At 31.2% G+C, this 20,989-nt stretch overlaps 1 protein-coding gene across 8 annotated transcripts in view; it reads left to right on the top strand.

Annotated features, from left to right (window-relative positions):
* The window catches only part of LOC106051632 (prominin-1-like), a 57,691-nt gene that overhangs the window by 25,585 nt on the left and 11,117 nt on the right, over positions 1-20,989 (top strand). For all 8 annotated transcript variants that reach the window (XM_056020281.1, XM_056020280.1, XM_056020284.1 and 5 more), the window contains 15 exons: positions 1,708-1,898; positions 3,679-3,747; positions 3,920-3,983; positions 4,183-4,262; positions 4,787-4,860; positions 5,031-5,177; positions 6,142-6,271; positions 6,431-6,516; positions 6,976-7,057; positions 12,203-12,346; positions 17,085-17,159; positions 18,344-18,433; positions 19,056-19,106; positions 19,271-19,351; positions 19,738-19,806. In XM_056020281.1, the coding sequence (XP_055876256.1) occupies positions 1,708-1,898; positions 3,679-3,747; positions 3,920-3,983; positions 4,183-4,262; positions 4,787-4,860; positions 5,031-5,177; positions 6,142-6,271; positions 6,431-6,516; positions 6,976-7,057; positions 12,203-12,346; positions 17,085-17,159; positions 18,344-18,433; positions 19,056-19,106; positions 19,271-19,351; positions 19,738-19,806 (1,433 nt within the window). The remainder of the gene's footprint in view (positions 1-1,707; positions 1,899-3,678; positions 3,748-3,919; positions 3,984-4,182; positions 4,263-4,786; positions 4,861-5,030; positions 5,178-6,141; positions 6,272-6,430; positions 6,517-6,975; positions 7,058-12,202; positions 12,347-17,084; positions 17,160-18,343; positions 18,434-19,055; positions 19,107-19,270; positions 19,352-19,737; positions 19,807-20,989) is intronic.

The raw sequence follows: 20,989 nt of genomic DNA, 5'->3' as shown, positions 1-20,989 counted from the left end.
GATTGTTGTCAGTTGTATTGCCTAGATTAAGGAGATATTATTTCTGCCATGTGTGTGTACTGTATTTGGGGTAATGCTATTGTTACGAATGAACAGTGACAGGTAGAGCTCACTATGTGTGACCCCGGCGAGATGACACAGCACCAAGTGTTATCTGGAATCTATGCGTGTAAACAAAGACAGGATGTGACGTGCCTCACGTGTTGTTCCAGAGGACGAACAGATTTACGAAGGGGGGCATTGTGACAAATGAACAGTGACAGTTAGAGGTCACTACGTGTGACCTCGGCGAGATGACACTGCAGCAGGTGTCCTCTGGAATCGACATGTATAAACAACGACAGGATGTAATGTTTCCTCCCGTGTTGTTCCAGGGGATACTAGAAGTGTTTTTGCAGTATTGGACAAACGATTAGGGACTCTATATAAACCAGAGAGTTCATGTGAAAAGAGTCAGGACAGTCGTCGTTACTGTTGTCTACTGTGCGAGACAGTAGAAGAGAGTGGACTTGAGCCGTTACAGTCGATACAGTCGATGTAAGACGTATACGCTACATGTTACAGTGATGAATTGTTATAGTTATTATTCAATAAAGTTAGATAAAACTGAAAGTTTAGTAGTCAAGTTCTTTGCTGTGTTTTTATTTGTGTGCCAACTAATACATCTAGCCAGAAGATTCAGAAATACGTAACACTATGTTGTGTCATGATACCCTTAAGTAATCTATTATTTAATCTAGTCTAGACGCCCTGGAATAAGTTCTACTCTGTTGTTGAGTGTACTTTATAATACGTGTATGCTTTAATGATCTACAGTTGGGGGATTTAATTACGCCCCTCTACGAACTAACCTGCAAGCTCATTAACCTAAGTTTAAAAAGGGTCAACATCTTCATATATATGTACTATCCAGTATCAGTCATACCCTTAGTACATCGAGCCATTTGTCTATAGTAAGAACTACCCAAAGTAGATAATGCTATATATAATATATATATATATATATATATATATATACACAGTGCTTTTTTTGTGATGGTACGCACTGGTACGGCATACTGGCACCTTTTTAAGTGGGTGGAAAAAATTGTTACTTTTATTTTAACGTTTATTATTGTTACGTAGGGTGAATGTGAAATGGTATGGTGCGAATGCGTGTTGAATTGGTTAGAGGGGGAGATAAGAGCCCAAGATGGAATAATGTAAACTAGGTGATTATTGATAGATCATTAATGGTTTTGCAACATTAAAGTAATCATCATCTATTATATATATGAGTTTGTTTGTACATAATTAAGAGTTTCATCATCTCATAACAATTATTAATTTATTAGTAGTTAAAAGTTAGGCAATCCATCACTGAGTACCAGCACCTATTTATTTTTTTTTCTTTTACAAAATAAGCACTGTATATATATATATATATATATATATATATATATATATATATATATATATATATATATATATATATATATATATATATATATATATATATATATATATATATATATATATATATATACATACATACATACATATGCATATGCATACAAAAAGCTTTTAAGTAGTTTTAAAAGAAAAATCCTTATTTTTAAGAAATATTATGCTTTGTGCCTACCAAGTTAGTTAAAGGAAAGAAAAAGACTGAGCCTCATTAAAAATAAAATTTATATTCAATTAAATTTATTTTTTTTAATGTAACAGATGCTAACAACACTAGAGAAGAGTTAGACACAGTGGCAAGACTTCTCACAAACCTTAGTCAAGAAGGCACTGAGCTGAGTAATAATGTAACTGACATAAAAAACACAATAACTAAAATCTGCAGCAAGCCCTCCTCAAACTGTTCAGGATCTGATTTAAGTAACTACAACACTGATGCAAACTTTTCTACTGTAAGTAGCATTGGGTGAATTTTTTTTCTATCCTCTTTTTTTGTGGTAGCAAATGTTAGCTAGTTACTCTAGGCACTCTGAATTGACCCTTGTTTAACAAGACTTACATCTACCATCTTATGTTTTGCTTATACTTGTTAAAAATTAGAAGCAATTTTTAAATTAAATAATAATTAAAAAAATGTGCATGTGAAGTTATCACTTATTTCAAAGTAGTATACCCGGACTAGACTGTATTTTGTTACAGTTTTGAAACATCAGATAGAAACTATGCAAAAATCTGGATGCACAGAAGATCATGCTAAAAAATCATCAACAATCAAGTCATTATTAGCATAACTAAACAGCATAGTTAATGTGAACACATAAAAGCTTTATGAGACTTATATTAAAGTCACATTCACAAGTAGTCATTCATTGCACGTTGACCTAACTGTACAACCCTGAACCTATTTATGACAAAGAATTACTTTTAATAGTAACTGTGAAATGGTGAATTCCTAGTAACTTCAAGCAGTGTTGGGAAAGGGAAAAAATTGACTTTTCATCTCCTATCCTCGCTATTCTCATTTTTGAATAGCTAATGGAGTGGCTAGGAAAATTCTTGTGATGACATAAAGCTTTCAGGAAATGACATGAATGTGAATTAACAGAAAAAAAAAACAATGTAACAAAGGTGAGGTTAAATTTGGGTTTTATTTATTGGTTTTATTTGTTTACAGATTCAGTTGGTTGGTTTAATTTATATTACTAGTTTGGCTTGACACATCTATTTAAAGGATTTCAATATTGTGACTGTTTTGGACATGATCCTTCTTCCTAGATTTATTAATAAAAGCATTCAGTTTTTCTGTTCTTAGATTTGTTATGTCCTTTTTACAAAGCCTATATCAACTCTATCTGTCTGGCCAAAAGTTTTGTACACATTATTTCTCTGACACCCAATCTTGAATCAAGCTGAATTTTGCACAATTATTTCTTTTACCTGACAAAGATAACAATCAATAAAAGAAATAACCAATTAGTTAATTAACAATTGGTAATAAACTATTTTGTTTGATATGTTGAACAGGGAAAGAAATTTTACTTGACTGAGGTGGTGGTATAAGCTGCATTAGTCCCCTTTATAGGTCATCTCTTTAAAGTATGTTTGAAACAAGGAATAGATAACTATACAATCTTCTATATTTCATACACATCCCACTAGCGGAGTGGTTAGAATGTTGGCTTGAGAAGGCTTGAGTCATGTGTTCGAATTAAGGTCATTCCCTATAATTTTTAAATATATGCTTTAAAAAAAAACAATCTAGGTAAAATACATCCAGATATCCATTTCTCACCCCCCCCCTCCCCAATTTCCCCAAATGGTTCAGATAAATGATAAGATCACAGCATATTGAGAAAGCTAAAAGCATGAAATAATGCTAAAAAAAACCCAACAATTTGTAAAATATTTCTTATAGCACAAATTTATTGTTGTTAGTCTAGATCTATTACAAAGTTAATTACATGAATGATCCAAACTAATTGATACAATTACACTTCATATAAGATTGTGTTTTTTTAAAGTATTTTTCTAGTTTTTTCTTGTTTATTTCTGAGTTGTGTTGTATTTATGCAAGAACAAATTATAGGCTAAAATATATTATTGTAACAGAAATATACTTCATCAAGCAAGACACATAACTATAAACTATATTTTGAAATGTTTAAGATGTTCATTTTCCTTTTTAGAGTTAGTAAAATTGTATTTTGTAATAATATAATTTATTATTTACAGTTAGATTTAATGTCCAAGGAAGCAGAAAGAGTTAAAGATTCATTGGAAATGACCAAATATATTGCTGATGTAAGGCTGTGTATATGTTGAATATTAAAATTGAATAAAGTCAACAACAAATGTTTGTTACTGTTTTAGGCTACAATTTTTCTCTTCATTAGATATTATTGTGTTTGGTGCGTCTTTAATAGAAATGTTTAGCATTACTTTAATATGATTCACTTCTATTGTATGTCTACAGGCAGAAAAAGAAATAAATAACACCAAAAATACAGCTCATTCACAAGTGGAGGACAAAACTAAAGGTATTTATTTCTTAGCAACTGGAATGTGTTAATTAACAACTTATCTAATAACCAATGAAATGGTCATTTCCTATAAATATTTAAAACTCTTAATGTCTAAGCCTCAATTGCTGCCATAGTCTCAATAGAAAATGTATCCTTTGACAACTGCTACATTTACAAATATATTTTTAGTGTTACTGGTTCTTGTGCTCCACAGATGCCTCTGCAGAAATAGATAAATTTAAAAAGTCCCTCAAGGAAGGAATGAATGACCTGCTTAAACAAAAAGAAGATATTGTGAGTTTTTTGTTTTTGTTTTGCTCTGTTTTTGTCTTTCATCAGAGAATGTGAACTAGAGCTCTGTAGGATGGTTCTGTTAACATTGCAATAGTCAACATTGGACATGCCAGATAGGATCTGATTTCTCTTTTCTCTTCTTTTAAATGTTGTTAAGTGTTTTAAATTGATTTATAATGTTCAAAACTGTCTGTGACAGTAATATCATTAAATTCTAGAAAAATATTTTTCTTTAGCTATCATTTAATAAGGAGTCATAACTAGATACATTTTGTTTCCATTTTCCATCTACAACCATGAAATCACAAATATGTTATTGGATGATTGGATTCTAATTTTTTAAAAAATCATGAAATTTTATAAAGAGTTGAAAGACCTTCAAATTAGCTTGGTCAATAATTTTTATTATTTAGTTTTGTTATTAACTGTTTTAGAGACAAAAGTAGCATTAAACTTTAATTCCTAAACCTTATGACTGAGAAATCAAAGGGATTGAATTTAGCTTGTGTTTCAAACAATTACAGTTTAAGAATTTCCCTCACATCTATACAAAACTGAATGACATAGACAAGGATTCAAAAGATTACTCTAAAATTGTGTAAGTACTTTTTTATTAGTGTCAGAGGTTAGTCATAATAAAATTATCCTTTAATTAGTAAATTAGGTAACCTCGTTTAAATGTACTCTTGGCTATATGTGTTAATATAAATTTTATGAAGTATTCATTATTTACCTTAGAAACATTATATATCACTTTTTAAATTTCAGTTATTATGCTGGTATTGGTGTGTGTTGTGCCTATCTGCTTATTGTTGCTTTGTATTATATTGGCATCTTGTTTGGATTATGTGGTGAACGGCCAGGAGAAGGGGCTCCTTGCTGCAACACTGGAACTGGATCTAATTTCCTAATGGCGTATGTTAAGTGTTTATTTTTAATACCTTTTTTTGAAATTATTTTTCTAAAGCTTTCCAGGCTCTGGAAATGTATTTATTTTTTATCTCACAATGCAGACAGATATGTTTTGACTTAAAAAAAGGAATGTTGTCATTTGATAACTAGTGCGATGGGGCTTGTTATTAAAAGCACCTTTGTCATAACTTAAACAAGTTGGCTTCATATTAGGAGAGAGGCATGCCAGTGCCATAACTGTACTCTCTATTATCTTTGACTAGGATCAATAATATTGTTGTTATTCTGTGGCATTTTACGTCTCGAGAGACGATCTTTTCCCTTTGCAACTTGTGTGACTAAAGAGGCCAATCCTTGATACACAGCTGCGATTGGGCATATGTAATCACCAGGCGCCGTTGCATTTTCACCCTTCTGCTTCTGTTGTGTATGACATCTGCAGATGTCATTGTTATTATATTGTTTAAAATAAAAATGACTAGCTTGAAATAGACAAAAGTCACTATCCAAATGTGGAAACATCTAACATGCTTCTTAAGGTTCTCTGAGGTTGAGCATTTAGCTACCTGTTCTAAATCTTTAATTTGGTTTAAATTTGAACTGGTGGTCTGAGCTTAAGTCTCTTATATCCAAACAGATGGTTGACCTCAGCTGGGAAATGTTCACGTGGTGGTTGTGCTGGCTTTGTAACAGTTTAAAATATATGGCAGCTCAAACTTAACATACTATTATAAGCAAAATCATTTTTATCACTGGACCTTAGAATCCAGATAGAACTTTTTCAGAACATTTTAAATACTTTGTTATTCTAAAGATTTGCTTTGATTAGTTGAAGTTATTATTTTTATGAGTTTGTGAGTGTTTATGATCTGGAAAAAATATATAATTGTTCTATAGTTGAGTCAAACTTTTTGAATGACAATTAACCTTAATAAAACATTTTTGAATTTAAACGTTTTTTTTTCAGAGGAGTGGGCTTTACTTTTCTCTTTTACTGGATATTGATGATTATATGTACAGTAATGTTTGCAGTTGGTGGCATTGCCTATACAGAAGTGTGCCGTAACTTTGATGACCATGACCCTTCAAAGTTAAAGGTCTAATTATCAATTTAAATTTTGAAACCAATATTTTGAAAATCCTTTTTCATATTGATTTTTGTTTTCATTTAAATTTAAACTTGAGTCTTTCATTCAGTTTGAAAAGTAGTTTTGACTTTAGCACTGAAACTATGTGTGTCTGTGTCTCTATTGCAGAGCATTGATTCTTTTGCTGTTGATTATCTCAGGAGAGAATTCTATACAGATGCTCCATCAAACTTTTCATTTGTTAAAAGCATCCAGTGAGTATCAACTTAAATCATCATAAGTTATCATTTAGCATATTTGTATTGTCTGGCTATCAAAGACATCTGTATTTAGACTAATTGTTGTCACATTCTTTTCTGGGGTTCTTTTTAAGTTTTTATTTTAACTAGAAGTCCTTATTTCCCCCTTTTTCCCACTTGGTATTGATTGAGCTTTCCAATCTAGACAAGCTAATAGCTTTTTAACAATAACTGACTTAGAATTTCCAGTTTTCTGAGTCCAGTGCTGAAGCAATTCATGAAGAAAACTGGTACAGAATGAATAAACATTGTTTTCAAAAGTAATCTGGCTGAAATAGTTGTTGGTACCTTTTTTAGTCGCTAGTGTTGTTGGTCATTTTTTGGTAATAAAGAATATTTTCTCTTTGTAAATAAAAGTCTGTTTCTTAAAGGTTGTATAGTTTGTAAATGAAGCAATGTTTTATATTTCCTCAGAAACTGTCAAAATAATCAAGCATTATATACTGCCTTACAGTTGGATCAGATTGTGAATCTGGATAAATATACAAACATTACGGTATAGTCAACTTATTATTAACTTTTTATAATGTTTATTTGTTCCAGTTGATAAATATAATAATTAGTGCACATAACAAAAATCAATCCAAAGATATTAGAATAAATGCATAATATCTATCATTTCTACTTGATTTAAAATGTAGCCTATCTTAATTAAAGTGTGTTTGGGCTATGAGGTACATAACAACATAAGAACGACAACCGATACAGCATATAATTTTCATAACAAGGTATAAAGCTAGTTTTTACAAATAAAGGGTCTTGATTTGAAATCCTGGCAAACATTTGATTTGCTTTGTCTCCAAGTCTCTTCATTTTTAATAGTCCTTAACATGAGTTTGGTAAAAGCATTAACGTCTCAAGCAAGCTTAGATACAGTCCAGAATCAAGTTAATTTAAGGTGCCTTTTGGACAACATAAAATCTGTCCTAAAGAGCATTGCAAACCATTGCCCAGTACTTGCAGGAGTCGGTAATGGTTTATATGGAAGGTTCATCTAAGGAAGTTCATGGTTTGATGACCTACGGTTATGGTTAAAAAGATGAAGCCATGTGTGATTGCTAGCAATTATGTGGCTGAGATGGTAGCTATTGTAGAGTACATTGAGGAAAGAATCAAAGACAAGTTAGCACAACCAGGATCAGTTGTGTTATTTACAGATTCCATGTCAAGCCTAATAATAAGGCTTGTCTTCAAGTCAAACCTACAAGCAGTAGAAAGCTCTACTGATGGATGCCCAGAACCACTAGCAAAACACTGGTGTGCATGCATTCATGAACTAAATATATTAGTTTGACTCTGCAGTACATACCATTGCATGTCAGGATAGTTGGTAATTCGCACATTGGTGAAGCTTGGAATTAAGCTGGACCCTTCAGAAGAGTCACATACTTGAGATGGCTCATACAATTATTTGAGAATGCACCAAAAACAAATGCACAAGAGCTGGGGAACATTATAACAAGAATAGGAAGGCATGGAAAAGCTTGAAAAGCCTTAAAGGATCAGATGACTGGTAGCTTCTAGACAGAAAGAACAAGACACAATTGCCAGATCCAGAACAGGCCATTACATGGTCGTGCCTATTTTGCCAGAAATAAGGAAAACTGTCAACACTTACATCTGGACTTGAGACTGTTAAGCATATTCTATTTGAATGCTCTGCTATTCACATTATAGGTTAGGTAATAGGCATGAACATGTGAGTGGAGAAACTAGTTTGCATGGAGAGCTCTCTTTGTATGGTGACAGAGAGAATAAAGGCCTGACGCCTACCTTGACCTATTACAAGAGATGTCTTAAGCAGAGTTGCCTACAAGTACGCATCTTGCGTATTTTGTACGCAAATGGACACGAAAATATGCAACTACGTCTTATCATCTGAAAATACCCATTTCTCCCTTTAAGGCAAAAAAAAATAATTAAATAATAAAAAAAAAAAAAACTAGTGGCCTAGTTCTTGATAATTATATATTATATGTTATGCCTCAGTGCGTCAATGCCTGGAATTGGACTATTCTTATATCTATCACGAGAAAGTATCGATCTTTTTTTTTTTGAGGATTTAAATGTTTATTAGATTAGATCTAAGTAATCTAAATAAAGCTGTGTTTCTTTCAATGTGTCAGTTTATATAAAGTCTTCAACCTGATTAGGAATTGATTGATTAGTTCTAATTCATCTATTCTGGATTTAGCTAGAGATATTTTACGATGTCAGGCACCTATATAAGAATTTACATAAATCTAGATTTAGAATTAAGCTTGATTTAGAATTAAGATATAGATCTAGACCTAAATAGATCTAGATTATTGTTGATTTAGATATAGATCTAGATCTTAATCTAATTCTAATATAAGTCTACATGTGACCAGGGCAGGTGTGTTTCTAGACTTAGATTTAAAACTAATCTAGATCAAAGTGTCATCAAAGTAGGCCTACATCTAATTATAGATTTAGACAACTGATTAGGTCTATTAGATCTAATTCAAGGCTCTCAATAATAATATCTGTAATAAATCTGTAACTAGATCTAGATCTAGACCTACTCAAAAGCAGCAATTTCTGGCATTTGATCAAGAGATTTATTGATCTCCTTTCTCATCCTTTACGGAATCTAAAATAAAAAAAAAAGGGGTGAGGGCAAAATAGACTTGTTATAAAACTTTACAATTTGTATAGGTCTTGATCTAGTATTTTTACATTCATGATATTCTACAATTCCGTGCCATGGGATTTTTATAATACATTTAAATAGCACTATGCACATTAATTAAATACCAATCAACTGTTAACAAAGCTGCCTACAGAGTACTACAGAGCTAGATCTGATCTAGATCTAGTTTCAATTTTTGTAAATAACTAAATTCAGGAGAGAGTTCTTTTGAGATGAAAGTGAAAAGGGCAGAGGTTTTAATAGAGAGAAATATTGGTTGAGCTTAATCTCTTTCTTAGAATGATAAAAGGAATCAAACTGTTATGTTTCCTGACTTGCAGAACATATCTTCTGTGGAAGATCGAAAGCTATACTGTTATAGTCACTAGCTATAATAGGTTCCATTACTTATGTAGGCCTAAATTCAAAGAATGAAATCATGGGCATTGAAGGCTGAGTGTCTTTGAAAAAGAAAAGCTTGAATTATGCTAACAAAAATGATTAAATTCTTGATTCCTTGTGCACTACTTCTGTTTGTTTTATAAAACAACTTCAAGCACCAGAAACCAGAATAAATAGCTTTATCTTACTACAGCTATTCAGCAGAATCAATAGTCCAGCTTTTCTATTAGAATATAATTATAAACAAGTTCAATGACTAATTAAGATTATCTTCTTGAAAAAAATCTTTAAAATGTTTTTTATGATTGTAGAGGATGCCAAAGCTTTCATAGCAAACTCTGCAAAGAATGGTCTGAAAGAAGAAAATCTGAATTCTTTCAAAATGTGACTTAAAATATTTCCAGTGTCTGGATATCTTGTAAAAAATTGCCTATAAACAAAACTACTTTTATAGAATTAGATCTCACTGATACAGCCTAGCAAACCATTACATCTGGTTTAAGTCTAATTTCACTTGTAACAAAAATTTCCATTCTTTTGAATGAATTTTCTGTTGCCGCTATTATGGAATGTGGAATACACTACAGGCATTATGATCATAAAATCATTGTAAAGTGACAAGAACGGCATCATTCTAACATATTCTAGTAAAGTCTATAACAAAGACTAAAAGTGTAAATATTTTGTCAAATGTACAAAATGTCTTATATAACTTTATGCTGTGTTAACTTTAGGATTGCTGCATTTCGTTTATGTTATGTTCTTGAATGATTTTTAGTCTTTCCTGAGTAAATTTCTTTATATTTAGGAAAATACACATTGGCCCATCAAAATACACATTTCCAGGTCGGGGAATACACATTTAAGTGATGACTTACATAGTAAAATCATTAGCTGATCACATGACTCTCTAATTAAGCATAAGGATAAAAATACAGATTAGCTTTACATTTGATACTTTCTAAACCAGTGTTTCTCAAACTTTTTCCTTAACGGAATACTTCCATTCTGAGTATTTAGTGGAACTTTTTGCTAATTTTTTAGAGATACATTGACCATCATGTGTTGGCTTTCTAGTTAATTATTCCAGTAGTTTGTGGAATTCCTATTCAGGCCTCGTGGAACACTAGGATACTGCAGAAAACAGTTTGAGTAACACTGCTCTAGACCATTATAATAAGAATTAAGATAACACTTCTGAGCATTTATATTGCTATAACTATGGTGGTGACACATGTGACACAGGTCAGAGTGTTGCTAGTGGTCAATTGTGTCAAGGAACCATGAATAGACCTACACAACAGTGTGCTGGTATGAACTCTCCATGTGAATATGGTCAAGGTATTATTTAGAAAGGATGCATTTTCTGTGAATTATTGTTTTGATTGGGATTAAGAATTTAAATATATATCTAAAATTTAATTTATGGATCTCTATTGTGGAGTTGGGGTTCTCCCATCGAGCTCCTATCCAGTTGGTATCCAGATATGGTAAGTACTAGAGCAATCAAATACCCAAGGTGGACAAATATCACCATAGCCTTTAAAACGTCATGTAAGGCTTTCCATCTTTGGGAGAAACCCCAAGGAAAAATTGGTCTTGAAGAAGTTGAAGTTGCTAAGAACAACTGCTGACTGGAAAAAGTGGAGGGATTAGGTTATGCAAACTGTCTCTGCACCTGTAACACTATTGTTTGGTGAGAATCATGAGAAGATATGATTCCATGTGAACTAGGGGTTTTCACATTGGCTATCACGGGGTACAATTTTTGTTGGTCACATGATGATTAAGAGAAACCACATGGGCAGGGAGTTCTCGTCATGATTTTGGAGGAGACGGATGTGTCTCATATTTGAAGTGATAGTGTTATTAATTACATATTTGTTGGATTCACTTGGATTAATACATCATGTTATGTGAAATTATTCTATGCTATTTTATGATGGCTCAGATTGCCCATTTGTAAACTATCATTTTACTTAATGTGTCGGCTAGAAAGGCACTTATTTCTCATTTTAGTCTATATAGACTCTATGTGTTGTGGTCGAAGTACACATTAACTTAAGCTTAGTAAGAATACTTTACAAAGTCATGAAGATATAAGTATTTAATTAATAAGACAAGAACTATTCATCAATACCAGAAGAGGTATTCGCATCACACCAATCCAGTAACACCAATGGCAGTTTTGTGTTACAGCACCCTACGGCGAAAGTCAAAGGACAGATGATGATGAGATGAATTTATGGATGAGAATATTGTTAAGTTTCAAATCACAATTTTCAGTCATAATGGATTTAAGCTTGGCTTTTACTACTTGTAGTGTGTTTTGTTTTATAAATTGTCAACATTCCTTTAGAAATGAAGATAATTACATCCTAGCCCAAACCTCATATGGAATAAGAACATGTGATAAGTTCAGCTTATTATGAGCATTACATGGACAAAATACATGTAGTGGTTTAAAGTTAAGATCTTTGTATACCAAAATATCCTCTCACTATTCATAAAAAATTTTATAAACTTATTATTTGATATATATCATTTAATGTAAAATGTAAAGTTTTTTTTGTTTTGTTTATTCAGGATTTGAAAAAAAAAATCAATGAATTAAAAGACCAACCAATCAAACTAGATAATATAACAATAATAAATGACCAGCTGCTAATGAAACTACAAAATTTCACCCAGGCATTGGAGGGCATCAATCTGACTGCATACTTTACAGAGGTAAAGTCACATTCTTGTCAACAGATTTTCTTAGATGATTTATTTGTTTTATACTCAGAATCTTTTTTTTAAACCCAAAATTGTCAGGAAGAAAACACAAAATCTCTGAATCAGAACAAAAATCAGCAAGGTATTCTTTTATTTTCATGATATTCTCAAGAAAATATTGAAGACACTATGATTTATCTCGAGCCACACAAGACCTTTTGGTGCCATTTTATAACTTTCCATATGTAGTATCAACTTAAGGAAGGCGGTGTCAGACATATGAATGTACAGTTCTGGCACAAATATAATCCACAGGTTTCCCAGTGTAAAAGATTATGTTTGTACAAGTTTCTCTTACTTACGTGGATGGATTTTTTCTTCTTTGTTCTTACTTTACATGTCAGAGGGTTCAGATCAGTAATCCTATATCTGAGATGAACTGTGCATTGGTTTCCAGATCAGGCAGCTCTCCGTATAGTTTTTGTTCTATAGGAAGGTTTTGGGGCCTTTTGTGGATGGATGAAAACTTTAATTACAAATTTAATTGAAGACTTTTTAATAATATGGCATCAAATGTATATATTTTTTTTAGGCATTAGAAATGCAAAATGTTCATATGGTCTTTGGGATGACATTTTTTTTTGTCTCCCCCCCCCCTCCTTTTTCCAATTGAGTTATATTTTTTTCACTTCTGAATGTATTAAGTTTAAATAGCTAAAAAGTTTATTGAGAATTGTTGAAATATATTTTATCCTAGATCACGAGAGAGAGAGAGATGGCATATATCTCTTGCACCTTGAATATCTTATAAATTTTTAGACTTTTTTAACAGAAGATAATTAAGTCCTATGCCTATCTGTCAGTTTAGTCGTAGATGTTAAACTCTGCTAAGTCATTGGTTTTCCTGGCTGATTTACTTGCTCTAATGACACTAGGGAAGAAGGAGCACTTGTTAGCATTTTTCCTAGTGTTTGGAGTAAGGAATGTGCCTTTATCTTTGTATCTTACTTAGTATTTGATTAGGTTGTGTTTTTGTAGTTGTAAATTATGTTGTTTTTTTCATTACTTTCAAGTCTCAGTCCTGAAGTGATTTTACTCTAAATCAATTCTAAATATTCGTTATAAATCTCATGGATCTATTTTGTGTTTGTTCTAATTTCTTTATATTTTCTTGAGTCTAGTGGTCCCAAACAGAGGATGCATATTTTCATATTGGTCTAACTGATTGGTCTAGTCAATATTATAACAAAACTCTGCTATATTGTACTTTTTGGATATAAAGTTTGCAGAAACCTTTACATAGCCCTAGTTTTCTTTAAATAATCTGTAATATATTCAGATATTCATACCGATGTATCATGACCTTGTATTAGTTCCATATTTGTTTATGAAATAAAATGATACAAAAAAAGCCAATCCAAACTGACTAGGAAAAAGACTATTAAAACAGGCATAATATTCCATGTTCTTTCATTTTTCTCTTATTTAAAAACAAATCTAGATCTAGCATTTGCAGTTTCTGTTTTGAAGTTTGATGTTGTTTGAGTGTGTGAGACAGTTGATACATTTATTAGCATGCAAAATGCTAGTATCTACAACTGGGATATACTGAAAAACAGTAAAATGAAAAAAGAAAGAAGAAATATAATTTTTAAATTTGTTTGAATATCCTAAAAAAAAAATTTTTGTTACTAATTCAGACAACACCTTAATTTTATTTCTTATCTTATATAACACAGACGTTACTTCAAGAAAGATGATTACGTCCTACGCATCATTTTTTAACTTATAATTAAAAAAAAAACGCTAGATTTATGCTTTGATTTCATCAATTCATCTTTGGCAAGCTATTCTCTCTTCCTATTTCTCATTTTTAGTGTCTCTCAAAAGGGGAATAGCCGCTATTAGTCTTATTTAATCTGTCTGTCCATCTCATTTAGATCTCATAAACTAGAACAGATATTGAAAATCAGATAGCATGATATTTTAGATCGTTCAAAGTTCTGGTGCAATGGCTACTTTATCTGAAAGTGATAAATGTAATTTTTAAAATTAACTATGCAAACATGTTTTTCATAAAGATGCACCATTTTTTTCATAAAAATGCACAATTTTTACAACTATTCATTTTCAGTAGTAAAAGACACGAGAGACTGTTTAGTAAGGTACATGATCATTTATGCAAACGATTTTAGATTTTTGTCAAAAATTTTTAAAAAAAATATTTGTACTACTAAATTAAATACTTTCTGTTATACTATAGCTACTTATGTTTTGAACAAAATGTTTACTTTTTTTTTAAAGAGAAAAAAATCTATTTAGTATGGATATAAGTCAAATATAATTTGAAACAGTAATTAATAAGTAGTGTTACATAATCATGTTTTAGTTGCTGGTAGTGGATAGACAATAGTTTCTGAAAATCTTTCTGAAAATATTGAAACCTGTTTTTTTTACCTGCCTGAGTGGAACACTTTGGCGGCGGATTTTGAGTTTGTGTTTCCACACAGTGACTTTCACTTTTTAACCTTGTTTAAATAATTAAAATGTTTTCACCATTCCAAATATGAAAACTGTCTATTTGGTATTAACTAGTTATGAATGATGTTAAACTATAGCAAAGTCTTTAATATCATTTCATTTTTTTACCTTCACAGCTCAATCTGGTGGGTCGCATGTTTCAGCATGTTTTCTTGATGTTTGTTTTTTGACTTAGATGACATTCTTCCTTTTATACATATATTTGTCTTCTTCTTATCAGATCAGTTTCACATCACTAGAAACCACTAAGCAGGTCTTCAGTTCATTTAATTTAGAAAGATAAAAAAATAAACACTGTGACAAAAGTCTGCTGTTTTGCTTCTTGTGTGTGAGGAACTAATAGAATTTTTTAAAAATCTATTTTACACATCTACATCTCAACTGAAAAACATTCTTTAACAAGCCTTGGTTTCATAATACAATGTTGAGAGTAAAAAAAAATATTACAAATGAAATTACTTGTGTAGATAAAACACTAGATAAGATGGTAGCCCACAGATCTCAGGGGGTGCAATTGAAGAATCACTCAACAAGAAATAGTGTAATCTCGTTTTTTTTATACTTAACATTTTTTTTTCATTCATTTCTATTTAAAATTAGAAATAGCTATCTTTAGATTTATTTTTTTTTAATACAAAATCTAAAATAAATAATAGTTGTTGATGTTATACACTTTCATTATGTCTAGATGGCATTTGAGGATGATCAATAATTTTTGATAGATAAAGCTAACACATGTATTATGTGTTAACAGAGCATTTTTTAAAACTAACATTCTGTGATTGTTTTGGTTCTCTTTGAAACTAATGTTTGCTTGTGTTCATCTGGTTGTTAGTGCATGTTTCTAGAGAAGTATTCATCTACAGCTCTGTTACTTGGTGTAGAGCATGCTGTTATGTAATGGTTCTGTCCAACTTGAGATCACTGAAATGAAAAAAAAGAATTCTTGTGTAGGATTTTTTTTTAAATGACATTATACTAGATAACTTCAAATGCTTTGGACTTTGGCATTATTTTTGTTTACATGTATCTGAATGATTCAAAGTGTAGGCTGTAGTCATATGTTATGAAAATATATAAATTACAAATATTACTTACCGGTAATTGAAAATGAATTATTGTATGGAATATACTTTTGATAACTAGTTAGTTATCCAGTTGGAATCTGAACTTTTTACTATGGAACTTAAGAATGTCTTGAAGTCCACCCAGCCTTAAAGGGTACCTGATACTTGTAAGTAAAGGATGTTAGTCATTGTACTGGTCAAAATTTCTCAAATTGACTGTCAGCCACAAGTAAAGATCAAAATTATATCACCTGCATAGTGAATAGCTTAATAGTCCATTTACAGTCAAAGTTCAGAAGTTATGGAGACATCACTGAAAAGTTTAATCAATAATAGTGATGGAGCAAAATTATTTTTTTTCCGACATCAATTACACACCTCTGGATCAAGTGTTTGCAGTTGTATGGCCATTTGAGTGTGTTATGCCATCATTTTATATTTCCAATAATATATTTTTACAAAACATGGTTTTCAAACCTCTTAGTTATCAAGTCTAAATAGTGAAATAGACTTGCTGCAGAAAATGGCATTCATGTGCTCTAGCAAAGACTGCCCCAAGAATTCCTGATACAGTGCAAAAGAAATTAGCTCAACCTTCTCATTGATGTTAGCATGTTTGCACAGACCTTCGCAACAATATTGTAGCAATGTAGTTTACTATTGCTCAAACCACTGGCCATACTTTTTTTATTTAATTGTCATATAGTGTGATTAAATGTAAAGCCTCTGTAATGCAAATCAGATTACAATTTTATAACATTGGCAAAAACAGTTTTTTATGCTTATGAATGAAAATAATTTTAAGGCTTGGCTTTGCTACATAGCTGAGCTAAAGAGGTTGAGAACTGCAGCTATAACCTGACTTTATATAAGCTATGGACTGTCAACATTATTTTAACCTGGCTTAGCATAGCTATGTTCCCATGGAATTCAGACCTACTTGTCTAACAATATGTTTGACTTGTATATATACAATAAACTTACTAAGATTTTTATTTGATTCCATTATCTTTTGATGGGTCAATTTTTTTAGTTCCATCTTTTTTTTTTTTTTTTTTTTTTTTTTTTAAACTTAGTAAAAACTATTTAAAAAAAAAATTTTTTAATAATTTTTTTTTAAAGTGAATTTTCATATCTTACAGCTTAACAAAAATTTGACTGTCGTCCCTCTTACAAATCTGGCCAAAGAATTGGGTTATATAACTGGCAAAGTACAGGTGAACTTTTAATGTCTTTAAAATATATGTACACACATCTTGCTAACATTTGCAATGTCATGCCTTATTGTAATAAATGCAATTAGTATCTGTCAGGAATTTGTTTGAATTAATTACTAAGTATTAATTTGTCTAGGTATTAAAAGTAATATTAATTGCAGTGTGTATGTTTTACAATTAATTTATAAATTATTATTACTTTTATAGGATATCATTTCTCAGAGTTCAGCCCAACAGACACACCATACACACCCAGTTGTACATAAACTAATAAAGTTTTAGTAAAATGAGATTTATACAATGAAATGACATATGATTAATGGTAATGGCAAATGAATACAAGTACATATAGATCCAATTTGATATGAGAAATTACTAAATCATAGTATCGTTCCATTAACTACTGAATTATTTCAAATACAATGATAACAACCTTGTAATAGAGTGTCCGTCAGCATTGTTCTCACAATATTTCATTCTGAGACAAAGAATTATGTAAACTGTTCACGGTAAAATATCTTCTAGTTAGGACAAATTTTCAGCCACGATGAAGAATCAAAATTCAGATTAGTACCAAACTCACAATTTCACAAAGTAACACCAAGTCTGGACATAGAAATCTGGAACCTCAGACTCAAAATCCAAAACTTGAAACCTGAGACGAAAACCTTATAGAAAGACAAATGACAGATTCCGCTAATCCTCTAATCTTATTACAAAATACGAATACGACCGAATAAATATTAAGAATAACTTTACAATGTGAAATAAAACTCACCCTAAACATGGGTCAAATAATCCTCCAAGAATATATAACAAGGCCAACGCTAAGGCTATTCAGTAACGAAGAAACAAGTATAATTCAGGGACTCAAAAGATACAGCTTGGCTCTACAGCGCAAAATGGAGTGAAAGAACTAAACGATCAAGAAGAAAAATTTGACATCATAAGAAAAAATGATGACGAAGTGCAAGGGGAGATCACTATACTGCACAAGAAAATAATATGGTGAAAATGACGACATCACCTATTGATGAAATCGGCGCTATTAGATATATTTACTACACAACTAAATAGATAGTTTCGACAGTATCTCTAAATTAAAAACTGAATGAAATAGCTAAATACAAATTAATTATCTTGAATAACAAAATACTAATAAGCTAATTTATTTTTCTTTTAAGGATCCTTCAGACAAAGACACATTAAATAAAAGTGCTGAACGATTGATTGAACTTGATCAGACGACCATCCCATTAATGAAGAGTAATGTTGTAAGTTATTTACAGTAAAACTCTTTATTAGCACTCGAAGTAAACAATAGATGCTTTTAAAAGTAGTTAAGTCAAATCCTGCACATTATTATAGCTTTTCTATTATTATGATTGCTTCTGTATAGTATATTTTTCATGCTCCTATAACATGCTCACTGCCCTCGAGTTGATTTTGAATGTATGGGTGGATGGGGTATCTGAGTGAAAGTTTTTGAGACGCCTTTAAGCACTCAAGAAACACAATTCCGTTTGAGACAACTTGAATTAAAAATTATATATCTAGATTTAAACTTGAGCATCTTCTGATAGGTATCCACGTGGTTATTTTGTGAATCTTTGAAGTTAGCTTAGATAACATCAGAATTGAGAAATGACATTGTGCTATGAGTCACTAATGCGAACATACAAAATAGTCCAATGAAAGCCTGGGTAAACTATTTTAGTATATCAGCCTAGAGTCAGGTAACAAAGCAGTGAATTAAAAACAACAAATCTGCTGTAATGTATTAATTAAACAAAAAGTTGACATGTGTGGTAAAAGAACTAAATATATTAAACATTATTTGCTGCTATGTCACTTTTATCTAGCTATTGTATACAAATTTGATTGTTCTGTTAACAGGGTGAACTTCGTACAGCTTTATTTAAGTTACAAAATCAAACTAATTTAAAGGTAATTCTTACATCCATAGAGGTGCATTCTCTCACATTTCTTGAAATTAAAATGATTTGAGTATATTTGCTTTTCTTTCTGCATTTGTTTAGTATTGCATTCAAAGTAATACAATGAATTATCCACATGTTGTGTCTCAGTGACTATTTTATTTTTCTCCAAAGAACTCTGTAAATAAGCTCATTAGCCAATTGAAAGCTGCTGAGGATTCTTTTAATACAAATAAAAGTAGCTTGATAGTAATGGTAAGTGTGTCACCACAATTAATAGCTTGGTGTTTGTGGTCAATTTTTTTGTATTTTCTCATTGGATTGAAATCATTTTTTTTCTTCTTCTGATATGTCAATCTTATGGCTTTATGCCATGTTTTTTTTTTTAAATCTTGAGAAAGTAGTTGTACATCTATTAACAATCCTATTGTAATAATATATTACATCATTATAATAACAGCAATTTCTTTGATTCCAAAGATTACGAATGTGTACATTGAGATGCAGAAAATAATCATTCAGTTTTTTTTATTTATTTTTTTTTATTTTAGTGAACACAAATGATTTCAACATTGTTTATGATATTTTGTTTGGAGATTGAACAAAAGTTGAACATGGCAACTTTTCTTTTTTTATTCTAGCAAATAGCAGACATTGCTGAAAGTGTCATCAATACAATCAACCAAACTGCCAATGATGTCAAAACTGAGGTACACTTGTATAAGTAACATTGGTAATAGCATTATAATATAAACCAGTGTTTCCCAAACTGTGTTTCACAGTGTTCTGCAAGGCCTGAATCAGTGTTCCATGAACTACTGGAATAAATATATATATATATATATATTATAAATATGTATTATTACAAAGAAAATTAATGTAATAAATCGTTAGTGTGCTTAATAAAAACTTGTGAATCTCAATTAAGGGGATAGACTATGTGACACACACGTACACGTGACCATTATAACGACTTTATACACTCTTTATAGTTGGGGTGCCTTTTGTACACACAGAGTTGTATGTTGTACCTTGTGGTCTATAGTAGGGGTGCACCGGATAGTACTTTTTGATATCCGGCCGGGGCCGGATATGACCGGATAGTAAAATTTGATATTCGGCCGGGGCCGGAGCCGGATACCTAAGTGTCTTGTTAATATCTTGTGTTGCTGAACATTTTACGAAACTGTTAAATAACATACCTATATTGGTTGGTTTTATTTTTTTTCCTTTTATATACCTTATTGTTTTTAACTCTGTTACTGATTGATTTATTCAAGCTTAACAGTATTTCTAAAAATATGTATAGCATGATTGTGTCTGTGTGTATGTACGATGCCACCAACTGTAAAGGATGTGTGTAGGAAGGTCAATATAAATAATGTTAGTATATATTTAACTAGTTACTAATGTAAATCTCATAAGTAAAGTGCAATCTGCCTTGTATAGTGGTCGTATGTATGTGTTCATGAATTTCAGACCAACAACCTGGTCAGATATACCTATTGAGCCTACACATGTAGTCCTAGTGTAGTGTGTATAGTTGTTTGTGTAAACCATCAAGCATTGTTTTTTTTCCTTGAGCATACGCACGCAATAGAGTTGGGTGTCAGTCAAAAAAGATAACACATTGGCATGGTCAGTCAAGCATATAGATAAATTATACCCGTCCACTAGTTCAAGGTCAAGGGTTGTTGTTTTTTTTTACGCTCCAGCATATTGTTTCTTTGTTTGCTAGTTCTTACTGCGGTACTATTATTCAATTTATTTTATGCGATTTTAAAATTTACTGTAAGGTTTTCCGTTATTTATTAAGTCAAAAGAATTTAACAATGAAATTAGCTTTCTTTCTAAAGATTTTAATACAAGGCAAAAATACACACACACGCAAAC

Source organism: Biomphalaria glabrata, chromosome 2, assembly GCF_947242115.1.
Source record: "Biomphalaria glabrata chromosome 2, xgBioGlab47.1, whole genome shotgun sequence".
Taxonomy (NCBI): Eukaryota; Metazoa; Mollusca; class Gastropoda; family Planorbidae; genus Biomphalaria; species Biomphalaria glabrata.
This window is presented reverse-complemented; position numbering and strand designations above follow the sequence as displayed.